At 37.1% G+C, this 14162-nt stretch overlaps 2 protein-coding genes across 3 annotated transcripts; one reads left to right on the forward strand and one right to left on the reverse strand.

The window, feature by feature from the left end:
- The first annotated feature begins 1007 nt into the window (after nt 1-1007).
- On the forward strand, nt 1008-2899 carry LOC146449973 (uncharacterized). Its single transcript, XM_085100929.1, has 2 exons — nt 1008-1767; nt 1856-2899. The coding sequence occupies exons 1-2, from the start codon at nt 1107-1109 to the stop codon at nt 2272-2274; spliced, it is 1080 nt and encodes a 359-aa protein (XP_084957055.1). The 5' UTR covers nt 1008-1106; the 3' UTR covers nt 2275-2899.
- Nucleotides 2900-2906: 7 nt separating this feature from the next.
- On the reverse strand, nt 2907-4740 carry LOC146449974 (uncharacterized). Of its 2 annotated transcripts, XM_085100930.1 has the most exons (3): nt 4588-4740; nt 4418-4453; nt 2907-3789 (listed from the first exon to the last, which is right to left on the reverse strand). In XM_085100930.1, coding segments are annotated over exons 2-3 (795 nt in total). In that variant the 5' UTR covers nt 4420-4453; nt 4588-4740; the 3' UTR covers nt 2907-2996. The 2 variants fall into 2 exon arrangements, with proteins under 2 accessions (XP_084957056.1, XP_084957057.1); XM_085100931.1 differs by having other exon boundaries at nt 4418-4740.
- Nucleotides 4741-14162: the final 9422 nt, after the last annotated feature.

Below are 14162 nucleotides of genomic sequence, written 5' to 3' on the forward strand. Positions count from 1 at the left end.
TTCAACTAGAGATCGTCGTTTGCATCGCCGTTCGGTAAGATTCATCTCACCTCTCATAGTTGAAATGTGTGCACAGTGAGTTGGTCAAAGTTTATAAATGTTCTGCTTTCCATTAACCTTAACTCATGGAAGTTCAGTATGCATAAGAGTACACTGATTTTAATTCTCACGTTTGACTTATGACAGCTTTGTTGTTATTGCTACCCTCAGTATTGTAGTGATTATGTCATGTCTGTTGGTAGAGCTTCATTTTTGCATAATTGCTGTTCTGGTTTCTTTGTCTTTCTGTACAGCTTGTCATTTGCAATGGAACTTTTTATAACGTATGTGGAGAAGCAGCCTTCACACAGTCTTTAAAGGATGAGTAGAGATTCATGGGTTTACTCCAGCAATTTCTGCTGTGTGTTTGACTGCCATTGAGGTCCCAGACTTTTTCTTTGTTTTGCCTCTTATGGTTTTCCATTCTAATGTTTAGCTTGAAATTTACTTCAGCAGTCAAACTTTCACTGTAGAGTTAATTTTCTGATCCATCATTTGTGTCATTAGTGCTGTGCAGCACAACATTCATATGTAGACTGTACTTCTGGTTATTTACCAAATTTAAATGTTTTGTTTGTTTGATTTTACTCCTTTGCCAGAATATATGGAAAAAATATACCAAATGTACCTGGGAGCTAAACGTTCAAAGCTTCTTAAATCTAGATTCTGCTGTTGGGGAACTTAAAAGTAATGCACCACCACTTATGAACAGCATGCTTGCCAAGCATTGCAACAACAATTGCTCAAAGAAATCTACAAAGACCTGCCCCTCATATGTTACAAAAGAGGGCGGTCAATCAAAGATATACTTGTGAGAGCCAATTATAAAAAAGCTAAAACATGTGCTAGGGAGTCGTGCAGGCCTGTCAGTCTTATATACTGCCCAAAGAATTAATACAGACAAAATATTGCAGAAACTGGATTTGCAGGACAGTAATAGAGACTTTAAGCAATGAGAACGCGGACGGCAACGGGGACGCCAAAACCCGCAAAAAGACTGGGGAGAGAACGCCGTTGTGGCGGGAATTTGTAAACAGTTAAGCAGCCATTACAAAACGCCGCACATTATGTCTTTAAAAGAAGTTCGTAATCAACTTTTAATTAGCCACGATGAAGGTGTGATAAACGATGAGGAATTTCTTCTCCTGTACGATTTAAACAGGTCCAATAATCTCGACCTTCCTTACGATTCTTATCCTGGTTTTGACTTCGATGATTTGGGAGATGACGAGTGCCTGTCGGAGTTTCGCTTCTACAAGAACGACTTACCATTTCTGGCTGAAGTATTGGGGATTCCTGAAGTAGTCGAGTGCTATCAAAGAAGCATCTGTAGCGGATTGGAGGCTCTTTGCATTCTGCTAAAGAGACATAGCTATCCTTGTCGATATTCGGACATGATAGCTCGCTTTGGGAAGCCTGTTCCAGTGTTATGCATGGTAAACAACTACATGATCGACTACATCTACCAGGCACACAGCTACAGAGTTTTGCAGTGGAATGATAGCATCCTTGACCCTCATTCACTGGAAATATACAGTAATGCCATAACAGCAAAGGGATCCCCCTTAGATAACTGTTTTGGCTTTATTGATGGAACAGTTAGACCAATAAGTAAGCCTGGCCAAAATCAGCGAGTTGTGTATAATGGCCATAAAAGAATCCATGGCATAAAATTCCAATCCGTGGAACTACCTAATGGAATTATTGGAAACATGTATGGACCAGTCGGTAAGGGAAATGGAATATTAAAATAATCTTTCAGTAAAAGACATGAAAATTCTTAATCTAAATGCTGTCTCTTTTTTTTTTTTCATAGAGGGCAGACGACATGATGCTGCCATGCTAGCAGACTCAAATCTTCTTCAAGACATGCAACGTTATGCTTTTTCACCTGGGCCTGCAGGTCGTCCGCTGTGTGTTTATGGAGACCCCGCCTATCCGTTGAGGGTGCACCTTCAGGCCCCCTTTAGAAACATGATACTCACCCCACAGATGGTAAATTTTAACAACGCTATGAGCTCTGTCAGAGTCTCTGTGGAATGGCTATTTCGAGACATAGTCGAGTACTTCAAGTTTGTAGATTTCAAAAAAAACCTCAAGATTGGGCTTTCTTCTGTAGGAAAGATGTATATTGTTTGCGCCTTACTAAGAAATGCATTAACATGCTTGTACGGCAATACCACCTCTGATTTCTTTGAGATAGATCCGCCCACCTTGGAAGAATACTTTGCTTAAGTCTAGGGTGGATAAGGACTTCCTACACCTTGAATAATTTTAATACTTTGTGGTGTGTGGGTTGATGGAATGGGGGGATTTAAGGTCCTTTGTCATGTTTGTTTAGCCCCAGGGGTACTTTAATATAAAAGTGACAGAGAGCTAGATGTTAATGAGGCCGTAATGTGTGACCCCTAAAATAACTGTATATTTTTCCTAAAATGTTAGGTGTGAATTTGATAATTAACCCCCCCCCCCCCCCAAGAAAAAAGGTTAAAATCTTGCTGCCCCCACAAAATTACTAAAAACTATGCAACCAAAGCAAATATCAAAATCTTCTTGACCCTACACATCATGAATCAGTGTGTATTTTTCTCAAGAGAGACTATTTAATCTCCACAAAAAAAGAAGGTTCACCACAGAGATCATGGCTAACTACTATAGTCCATAGAAGGCTATGGAACACACAGGCGTATTGCCATAACTTCTGCCATGGCTTGTTTTTGAATATGAACTTTGTAATTATCTTAACCCAATAAAGAACAACAAACAATGGGACTTCTGTTCTGAGGACAAGAAATGTATATGTTGTAGTTCAATTTTATCCTTGGTTCAATTTTTAATGTGTATGGTAATGTACGATGAGTATAAAAAGGGAAATAAAAATTGAAACAAGGATAAAATTGAACCACAACATATACTTAGCATATCAACTTTAACTAAACTCAACATGTTTTAATTGTCTACTTCTTCTTGGCAAGTTCTTGCAGCACAGCCACTAGTGCCTGGTTTTGCTGCTGTTGCTGTTGCATTATAGTCATTTGCATCTGGCTTAGCTGTTGAAGCTGTTGTTGTTGCTGCTGCTGGAGGTCAGCAAACATTGTTTGCTGATGCTCTTGTTGACGGATCAGTTGCTGTGTCATTTCCTCTTGCTGCTTCGCTTGGGCACTCTGCTCTCTTTTTTTCTGTTCTAACTCTTCTTGCCTCATTTTAAATTCTTTTTCCGACTTCTCCTTCAGATACACTATGGTCTCTGTTCCAGATCTCCTTGCTCTTTTCTCCTTTTTTTCCGGCTCTCCACTACCATCATCACAGACCACTCTTTTTCTTGTTTCTCCAACTTTCTCCAAAGCCTTGGCTCTCATGTCTTCTGCGTGCTTTTTCTCTTTCTCTACGTTGGCTTTTTTTTCCTCAAACATCATTTGCTGATCCCTCTCAGCAGCCTCGGCTTTCTCACATATTTCTTCCATTCCTAAATCAAACTCTGAGGGCTCATCAACGGCTATTCCGCTGGCCTTGCTTTCTTCTGCAACCTTTTTCTTGTGTTTCTTTATTAGAACCAAGTTTACACGGTCCCTTACAGACCTTACAGAAACCGAGAATCGGGGCACAGACACTGCATTTAGGTTTGAGGCAATTTCTTCCCATAGTTTCGCTCTCTCTCTACTTCCCTTCGGTTGGCTATACGGATCAACAGTTAGCACTTCTCTTACTAAAAGATGATCGTGTTCTTTCGTCCAGTACATTGGAGTAGTCCTTAAACATAAATAAAGTAGTCTCAACTCAGTACCAAACAGGTGATAAAACACACTCGGCATAGTCACCTTTCAAGGTGAAATTGACTACGACAACCTTGGAAAAAAATTACAGAATACTGGGCCACATTTCAGGGCTTAAAACCGATTCAGCTCGCTTAATTCACACAGCAAACGAGCCACAAAACCTATATATATGTAAGCTTTTCTAAATAGTCCTCTTCTTTCAGCTTAAGCTTAAATACAGACTGCCGAGTTAAACGAGCCACCAAAGTATTTGCTTTCAAACGTGGCTCTGTATTCTGATGATGCACCCAAAATACTTTATATAGCCTAAATATACAATATGATATTCGTACAAAGTAAATTGAAAGAAAATTTTCTCAGTAGATGTTTATCGACTGGCGCAACAAAATTAAGCTTGTGCTGGCGGATGGAAGATGGAATAAACTACATCTTCGACTAAACTAAAAAACGAAACAGCTACACCAGTTGTTGTGCTGCCTTCCCTTTTAAATCTGTTTAGAATATCTTCTCTCCCAAACCGTTGAACTTTTTAGTGATTCTTGACAGCGAAATTTCGATTTGAATCAATACGAGCTCAGCTTGTTTACATTCTTTATACTCACATGTTCGTCGACTGGTCTCGGGGGGTTTCGACGTTTCTGTTTAAAAACAAACCATCAAATCAAAGAATAATCTCACATAATGAAAGAAGAAAGCGATGAAAGTTATTTCAAAATGTATCCCGGGATTATTTGGTGTTGAGAAAGCAGAAAAAGTGACAAAGAATACCCACGTTTTCAGACAACGCGAAACCAACTTCTTTCACGTCGGGGCCGAACGCAGAACGTCAAACTTTTTCCCGCCAGTCATGCGCAGTTGATTATTTGGATTTTCCCGGAGCCCTTGCGGTCCCCGTCGCCGTCCGCGTTCTCGTTGCTTAAAGTCTCTAATAATTATATGTGCATGTTCATTTTATTCATTTGGTTACTTGTACAATTTGCCTACATCTGTACTTTTTTGCTAAAACAAATGAAATTTGCACCTTCAACCCTGCTGGACTCTGCTAAAGCTTAGAACATTGGGAAAGCTATAAAATCTTCTACGAAATCGCCCCCTAAAACCAAGCATTGTTGATAATTTCAGTACATAGAGAATGAAAGATACTTCGAGTCTGTTCATTGTGTCAAAACTAAAATTTTGCTGCCACTGATGATGATGATGATGGTATAGTTCGCACCGAAGTATAACTTTTTTCCAACTTAGTTTTTGTTATTTATTGTCTAAATATTTTGACACAATGAACATACTAGGAGTATCTTTCATTCTCTATGAATCTCCACTTACTGGGCAGAATTCAGGAAATTGTCTAAAAAGCTACATGACAAAATGCAAGATGACAATATTGAAAACAAGTTGCTTTTGGAGCATTCCATTCCCTTATCTGAACCGCACTTTTTATTTAGCCTCATAGACCTTTTTAGGCCTTTTTTCTGAGTAAATGTTTTCGTAATTAATTTGGCAAAAATGAAAACATGCTTATTTAATGTGTGAGGGCTTTTTTCTGGAAAAAATTGTTTTAAATTTGTTGACCATTAAACAACATTACATGAAATTACCTTCTTTTTTTTTTTATTAAAAACAGGATCCTTGTATTATGGAATTTCAGGTATTTGACTGGCTCGGCGACCATGCAGGTATATGAAACATTAAACCATGCCCAAGAAATAGTGACCATTAAATAGTCTTCTAATTGTTCTTGTAAAGCGAAATCAATAAAATCTACCAATATGTCTTGATTGTTTTTAATAAAACAATAATATTATTATTCCACTTGAGCTTGTTGGATATGAGATGATTATAGCCAATGAGGAGCGTAGCGCCTCCTTGCCCATCTATCATCTCATATCCAACACACGCTCATGGAATAATGTTAAATATGCTTTTATTAGCATATTTTAAATTAAAAGGATTATTTCAAGATGACAACATTGAAAACAATTATTTGCTTTTGCAGCATGCCATTCCCTTAGCTGAACCAGTCTTTTTATGACAATTCAAGATTAAGCTTTTAGGCCTTTTTTGGGTCTAACAGCTTGGCATCATCTGCAAATCCTAGTAACTGATTTACCTAGTTTCTTCCTCCTCCCTCCCTTAGTTCTCTTGGACTCTTAAGGTAGAGATTTTCTTGACCAGTTTCTCAACAAGGCTAGCTTTTACTGAAAATACAATAATGGGCATTCCAAAGGTTTGTACAACAGCAATTTACAAGGATGAATTTATATAAAAGGATGTTCTAGTGACCAAAGAATTAGGTCTAAGTTCTAAGGCCTCCAGTGAGCACGCAATAGTAAATAGGGTGTCATTGTTGTTGTCTCACACGAGTTTAGTGGTTAGTAGGGAATTTAGACGAGAGTAGGTCTTTATTAGTAAAAGAATAAAACTGTTCCAATGTTGTGTAAGTGTTCAATCAGTAGCTGAAATTGACATCACATTATCTTCAAAATATATCCAACGAATTCTTCATTCTAAGAGTGAACCCATGAATTTCTACTCATCCTTTAAAGACTGTGTAAAGGCTGCTTCTTCACATACAGTATGTTATAAAAAGTTCAATTGCAAATGACAATTTCTTTATCGGCTAATTTTCGCTTACCTTCAAGAAAAAAGTTGTATCCGCTGTATCATGGTACATGTTCACCACAAAAAATATTGTAAGTGGTCCTTGAACAGTGTCAGAAGCTTTTTAAACTCAAACGAAAAGAAATAAACAACACCATCCAACCTCACATGTTCATTCACAGAAGTAAAATTTTAATCCATGCGCGCCAAACCCATTTAGTGCCGTGCTGTCATGCTTACATGACAGTTCTTCAGCCAATCAGAAACCGTCATTTTCAGACGACGATATCGCGATGAGAAGATCCCCCAGGATCACGATAAATCATCATATATTCTCGTATCACCAGAATGAAGAGAATACAAAACTCATTGGATACAGTTCCTGCTTGGTACTACATCTTATAACTGGTTATTTCCCGGATCCAACTGGGACGTGTTGTTTTGATAGTTTTAATAAATTCATAGATTGGCATAAAATGTATTCCTTTTCCCAATGCGGCTTCTTTCCACAACTGCTTCAGAGTGACCCGAAACGACCTCCGGGATGGTGCAAAAAGTACTTTTATGCTAAACCTGGCACGATTAATAGGGCAGACAGCCATCTCCAATTAATTCATTGGCTTTTGAAAAAAAACGTATTCTTGCTAAAATGAATTCTACTTCTTTTCCAACTCCGGAAAATTTCAAGGACTTGTTGTGATGTTTGGTATTGTTATCACACTGCTTGAGTGGTGTGACGAAAGTTGAGGAGCTACTGCATTCGTCTCCGCCGCAAATCCCCGTGCAAATCTCACCGACAATAGTCAAAAACGAACAAGACATCGTTGTTCTGTTACCCAACAATCAACTCTGGTTTTAGATGTATTGTTTCAGAGATATGGAGAACCAGATTTGCTAATGTAGAGAACGGTGCAATATTTGCTTTTCGTGGGAACAGTTACTTCCGATTGGCTATCGAAGGATGATAAAGCTTCTTATCTTTAATAGCATTAATTCTAATTCTTCCAGGATGTATTGTCTATTTCTTCACTAAGTTAACCTGGAAATAGGGCACGTTGTTAAGTAAGATATTTTAAAATATGACTAAATGAAGGGATGTAAACATCCGTTTGTTATTTTAGCAAAGTCACTCGTACGTGACAAAGATTAGGGAGCGAGTGAGATTTAATTTTATCTTGTGGTTATTTTGCTGTTTGTTGGTTTGTTACACCCGTGTAGACAATATTTAACACCAATGTACATTTGTTTATACAAACTTTGGCCGAGGAGTTAGTTTATTCTATTACGCCTTGTTATGTAGAGTTGTAGATTTCAATGGCGCTGAATCGTAATTTTGTCAAAGTTTGATCGGCGTTCGTGTAAAAATTCTGCTAGATCCTAAATATTTAAAACTGTACGCAAAAAAAAAAAATCAATTACTGAACTGTCTTTTGTTAAAGAATCAGAGGATTTCAGAAACTACCGATCAGCTTTTTTTCTCGCTGAATTTGGATTATTTTAGACTTTTGCGTGATAGAGAAAAGTGTGTATTTCATCCGTGCTCGGTTCGCTCACAAACGAACAGGGATGAAAATAACTACTATGTCTTGACTGAGGAAGAACCAATATATTAAATTATACTAAAGGTAGATTTATAGCTATATAAATATTTGAGCAGCGAGAAGCTGAAAGTTGTAAAATTTCGATTTCTCTCGTGGTGAAATGCGAGCTTCCGGTAGGATAACCGTTTTTCATGGTTTTCTGCCGTTATATCAGGAGCCATAATCACGGATGGAGACCGTAAGCGTGGGCTCCACGCGTCCCCATGGGTTGTACCAAAAAAATATATTTTTTAGAAAAAAATTGCGCCACCCTTCACGTCATAAATCCGCACGGATACACGCAAATTTGCGTGGGGCTACTAACTGATACGGAAAATGGAAAAGAAAGTCCAGTTTGGTTTCGACAATATAACATATTTTTTAAATACTTTAGATGTGAAAATAACATTTTATTACCCTGTACACTTTTAAGTTTCTCCATCTAACCTAACTAAACTACAGCTGTAAACCAAAGCATTGGGAACAACTCCAGGAAATTCTCCTGACTGAATTGAAACCCTAGTAAAAAACGTTAATTCTAGTACAAACATAAAATATTCTCCGCGATGCTGATATAAGTCTTATATAAACTTAAATTTTATTGGAGAAGTCAGTTTCAACTATTTATTTCAAATTGGTGGTAAATCCTTGAGGAGACGTGTTAAGGCCATCGTCCCAAACGTTTTCACTGCGCGCTCATTGGCATTAGTACTGGCGCTTCCACCTAATTTTGTAAACTGTCATCAGTTTTACGAGTGTATGATTATACGTAATAAATAAAAGTTTATTCATTTTATTAGCAGAAATCAAGTAGTCAGGCTAAAAGCTGTCGAATTGAGCATTCTCTTTCACAGATCTGTGCCAAATTTTTCAACATCGGTCAGAAGTGAATTCCTGGATTACTTCTTTTTGCTGAAATTGAAACTTACTGCTTCTTATGACGGCTGTTGCCTTGCTGCTTTCAAGAGATATTACACGTAAGACTTGAAATTAATTTCCATTCGTTTATTAGTTGTTGATTTCTATGATCATCGAAGGGACAAGGAAGCTGTAAACACGTTCTTATCTGTTTTCAAACTCTTTCTTTTCTTCAAGTTCGCAGGATAAATTTCTTCAACATCAAACTAGCAACTTTAACATCAAAATAAGCTAATATCTCAAAATGCCTCCGGCAGAAATTAAGAAGTGGAGAGGTGAATCAAAACTACTAGCAGACGATCGAAAAGTTTTCATGCATGTCCGCGGGAGTGAAAACAAAATGAAAGCTGAAATGAAAGAAGAAATTTTTTACTTTATTTTGAAGTACGTATCTTGACTAAAACGCAGAAACCAATCCAACTGTTTCAACTCGGTGTCGGTCTCAGTCAAATGCATCCTCCACTGTTTTATATCCCGGAATCAGGCTTTGTTTATAGCCAAGAAACCGGCTGCATGTTTACGCGGAATGTGAGAAGGTACAATTTTTTAGCGTTTTTTTTTTTTTTTTTTCTGGTTAGAAAGTCCATCCACGTAGCCGGTTGTTGTTTTGCTTCTTCCTTTCCATGGCCACGGAACTTGATTCCAAGTAGCTTAAAGCTCTTTTTCCAGTTCAACATAGCAAGAAAACAGTGAGACTGACAGAGTTCAATATGGAGGTTGCGAAAACTGCGTAACAACGTTGCAGCATCACAACTTTCCACAACTGTTTAGACTTTCTCCAATAACAAGTAACTAAACTTTAGACAATTTTCGGGTACCATTTGAACCATATCATACTGGCAAAAGTGACAGAAAGCAGCTGAGAAAAAATTTGCTTACGTGTCTGAGTACATATTCATTCAATTGTAGCAATGCCGTTTTGGTGCCATCGTTTTGGTGCCTTTTTTGACTTTACTTTGAGAGTCATATGATCAATATGCCGCTTATTCCAACTTCCCACGTCTTCTTTCAGTTGTTACCTTTTGTTGTGAGGGTCTAATTCCTTAAATGTGGGCACCAAGGATATATCCCCAAGCAAAATTTTAAAATTTGGACGCCGGTTTGAACGGGTAGCAAAAAACTTTTAATTTGTCCACGCGCGACCCTGGCCATTTACGCGCGTGCGCACACGCGCGTATGGCGCAAGTTTTTCTAAAAATATATTTTTTTGGTACAACATATGGGGATGGGGACAAGCCCACAAGTTAAAATGGCATCTCATTACGGTCTCCATCCCTGATTCTGGCTCCTAGCCTGGTTATATGGATATATTTCTAAAAATTAACCCTATCTCCTTTACTTACTTACCTAGGCCTTCAAAGTAACAAAATATGAGCGAAATCGATTTTTTGACCGTGAAAACGATTTCTTTGATTTTTACTGGCATTTAGTCTCAATAACTTTAGGCAGATTAAAGATCCACTTTCTGGCTTGCATATTGGCAACTCCCCATAGTGCTTTCAATTGACGGTAAAGCCCCACTCCTTCATCGTCGTTTTCAGCACTGTCAATATAATCGTCCATACTTCCTTTTTTATATTTTATCACATTGTAAACCACATATTCTCCCCTCCAAAAAACATAAGGTTTTAGTTTTCCGGTGATCAAAATTTTGAGCAGGCATTTTGTCGAAGAACCTTTGGGTTTCCCTGTTTGATGTTGTTTATAACTTGTATTTGTCATATTAGTGAAAAATTTATTTGATATCTTTCTTGTTGACAAATTGTTTGAAATTGACTGCGCAGTAACGAAATTAAATAAATGAAAGTTTAATTGTTTAGTTTTGTTTTGAGTTGAACTAGTATCTTGCATCACACATTACATTCACTATAGTAAGCTTTCCTCGAACTTTCTAATGAGGCGTATACTTCCTCGACGAATCTTTTCTCACGTCTCCAAGCAAATGGTGTGAACCCCATACATATTAAGTGATGGGAAGGTCATGTTACCTGTTGCATCAATCAACGTTTAATTATTCTCGAAATACACCGTACCAGTGAAAATCTTGCGAAGCGACGACAATTGGTGTTCCTGCGCTCTCCCTTTTTAAAAGGACAAAATTCGTCACAATAGGTTGTTCAATAGGAAAGTGGTGCCAGGGTATCGCCTGATTCAGGGAAAACGCACTTTTCCAAGGACAAACAACCGCATATAATAAGCAGTTGATGGCATCCGTTTTACTTATATTGCAATAGTATCGGTTATCTGTCATCTGTACGTAATGTAAATACCAAAGACTAATGTATTCGCACGGAAATGGAAAGTTGGTGCTAAATAAATTCATTAATTAATCAATTGTTGTTTTCATGACATTGTTGATTTTTTTAGCCCACAATGTATCCCATGCGTCGCCCATGTTTTCTTCTTACTCGCTTGCATCCCCTGTCCTCTTTTGTTTGGAGCATCAGCGGAATAAGCTAAAAAACATCAACCCCATAAAATCCCACAACACCACACGATGCTAGTGAAGTTTATTTGTCTAGCTCATCATATCACAGGTTTGCATCAGAAAATTTTCAGAGAAATTATGCATTATTTCACCTGTGGCTAAAGTCAAACAAAGATCAGAGATCGTTACAAAAGTGTGAGTTCAAATAGCGTGCGACCTTTAACAGTTGGTATTGACAGCCTGTTGTTAAAACAAAGCCGAGCCAATCGTTCAGGAGATTCAGCATTTTTCTTAGAAGTTCTTCCAGGCTTTTTAGCAAGCATCACTGAGTTCTAGAAGCTAAGGTTGGACCTTTCTCGCCTTTTACAAAAAATAAAAAAATAAGCCGCTCCCAAGCACTACAGGCTTTACTTTCGCTTTCCAATACCAATGTCTTTTCCCCTTTATATATACGAAGTCAAAATACGATTAATTATTTCAATTTTCAGTCTTGATACTGCATATGATAGATTTGACCCTTTACCACTCTCCGGTATCAGAAGTATTTCTTCTCTTTTGTTTTTAATTTTTAATTTTTTTTATTTTCTTCTACTTTTTCTATTTTCTTTAGTGTTATTTATTTATAGTATTTCCTTTCAATTCCTTTTATTATCTAAAAAATTTCAACTTTAACGATTTTTTCGGGTAACAATAACTACAATTTACTCTCGCAAATAAATGTTCTCTTTTTCCTCAAAACATTTTAACAGCAACAAGAAATTTAGCGCAGTTCTTTTTGCGCAACAGACGTCAGCCACTTCCGTTTGAAGGGAATAACTTACGGTTCAGGTTGCCATTAACAATTATACTTGTCAATCAAAACAGTGTTTCTTAAACATTAAAGATGTACAATATATATATTGTATACAATACAAATATATTCAATACAACTAGATTTTAAAGGGTTACGCGGTTTCTTTTCCGAGTGAGTTAGATAATGTGGTAGTGGTCTCAGGAAACAGCAGATGATTATTTGCTATAACGAAATGGAATGCAGGATAGTGTTATATTTTGATTATTATAAGTCAACTATAGAATGCGATTAAGAAAACTTTATCTTATATCAAGAAATCCAAACAAAAGTAAACCTAACAAGGCTGTGTCGACGAAAATGGAACAACGCAAAAAAAAAACCTTTGAAAAATGAGGACTTTTTTAAAAGTTGTGAGAATCGTGAGTACATATCCAAGTGTTGAGATAATCTTTAACTTCTTTATTTTCTTTTCATTCCATTTTTTCGGTGCTAAACCTTTCGCTGCAGCTCTTGCCCAGAGATCTATTTTACTGCTAAGATAATTACCATGAAATAAAAGTAATAATTGATTCCAGTATTTGCATTTAAAAATGACTCCGTTTGATCATTTGCAAGGTCGTGTGGTAACAGAAATAACTTCGATAAAATATAGTCGAGGAAAATGTTATGGTATGAAGCATGAGCATCAATTAAAGATAACATTAAGCACATTATTAATCAGTATTGACCTAAAACGTTTCTTGCAAGCGTGTTCTGAGTATCATTATTTTAAGTCCCCAACTGGTGGGCAAGATAAAATTTTCGAGAATGACTCATTTTTCTGTCGTCATTTTTTTTTTTAAATTAAAACAGTGCGCACGCGTAACAGATGCGTGTAAATGACGCAAAAAATGTAAGCGCAGAAAGAATGCACAATACTATCCAGCGGAATCACCTAAAATTTATGGTGTGGCCTCAATAATTTAGTAATAACACAAGGCAACACATGTGTGGTTCTGGTCCCGATGTTCACAGCACGTTTAATTTAATCCACTCACGATAATTTATCATACCGTCCTGCTATCATTTTCATACACTCTCCACTGGTTTATATAGCATTTTCAGGTCACGCAGGATGATCTTAAAAGATTTGGTACCCCTAATAACAATAACCACAATAAGGACTCTAAATTTTATCTCAACAATTAAAGGAGGAGGAAACTAGATTGTCTGAATTGATCCCGAGACGAGGAATCAAAGCGTTCTATGGCTACAAGGTACAGTTGATAGCCTTAAAATTGCAAACAAGAAAGTTACCCACTTCCTGTAATAACCAAATGTCATACAGCTTGATTGTAAGCACAGTAATGCACAGTTCTTAAATCCCTTTCAGTCCCCTTATCTCCCTAGGACATTCATCTGTAATGCTGAGAATGCACTGAGTATATGGTACAAGAACGCCTTTGGTACTGACAAGAGCCCAAAAAAAATTTCCTCTGTGTGCTACTTACAGTGCTTGAAGGGACCTCAGAGAAGAGAAAATGCCCTCTGGTAAATTCTGCAGCTGGTTATTATCTAAATATCTGAAATTTAACAAAGTTTGAATGTTAGTTAATAGTCCCTACTGCTCAATCATCTTGCTAAGATTTGTAATCTGTGTCAAGCTCACGGGAAATAATGTTTATTTGAGAACTTCGTAGAAAGAACTTTAGGCTTCTAACAACCCTCAACATTACACTTTAACACAATAATGAAATTATCTCTTTTCACATGATTACTAATAGAGCTATAAAACATCAATAAGGCATCACTTCATTGAATTCGAGGGCTGGAGTCAAGTTTACATGAATCTTCCAATAAAGAAATTTAGCCGAGCAAGACTTAGTACTAATTTTTAATAAAAGAACGCGAAGACCATGTCATGGCGAACGCGCGTTTGTGTAGGGTCAGCAAACAATTTGGTTATTTGACGTTCAATCATCATAGGAAAAGTTTCACTCGCTTTTATACCTGAATTTTAATCATTAAGATGAATCACGGATGAGATATCT

This window comes from Pavona decussata, unplaced genomic scaffold (genome assembly GCF_977016875.1).
Source record: "Pavona decussata unplaced genomic scaffold, jaPavDecu1.1 SCAFFOLD_528, whole genome shotgun sequence".
NCBI classification, from domain to species: Eukaryota; Metazoa; Cnidaria; class Anthozoa; order Scleractinia; family Agariciidae; genus Pavona; species Pavona decussata.

Excerpts from the sequence above, each read along its gene's own strand:
- LOC146449973 (XM_085100929.1), top strand. The coding sequence starts at position 1,107 with ATGTCTTTAAAAGAAGTTCGTAATCAACTTTTAATTAGCCACGATGAA. Across the intron at positions 1,768-1,855 it reads AAACATGTATGGACCAGTCG|AGGGCAGACGACATGATGCT; the intron begins GTAAGGGAAATG and ends TTTTTTTCATAG.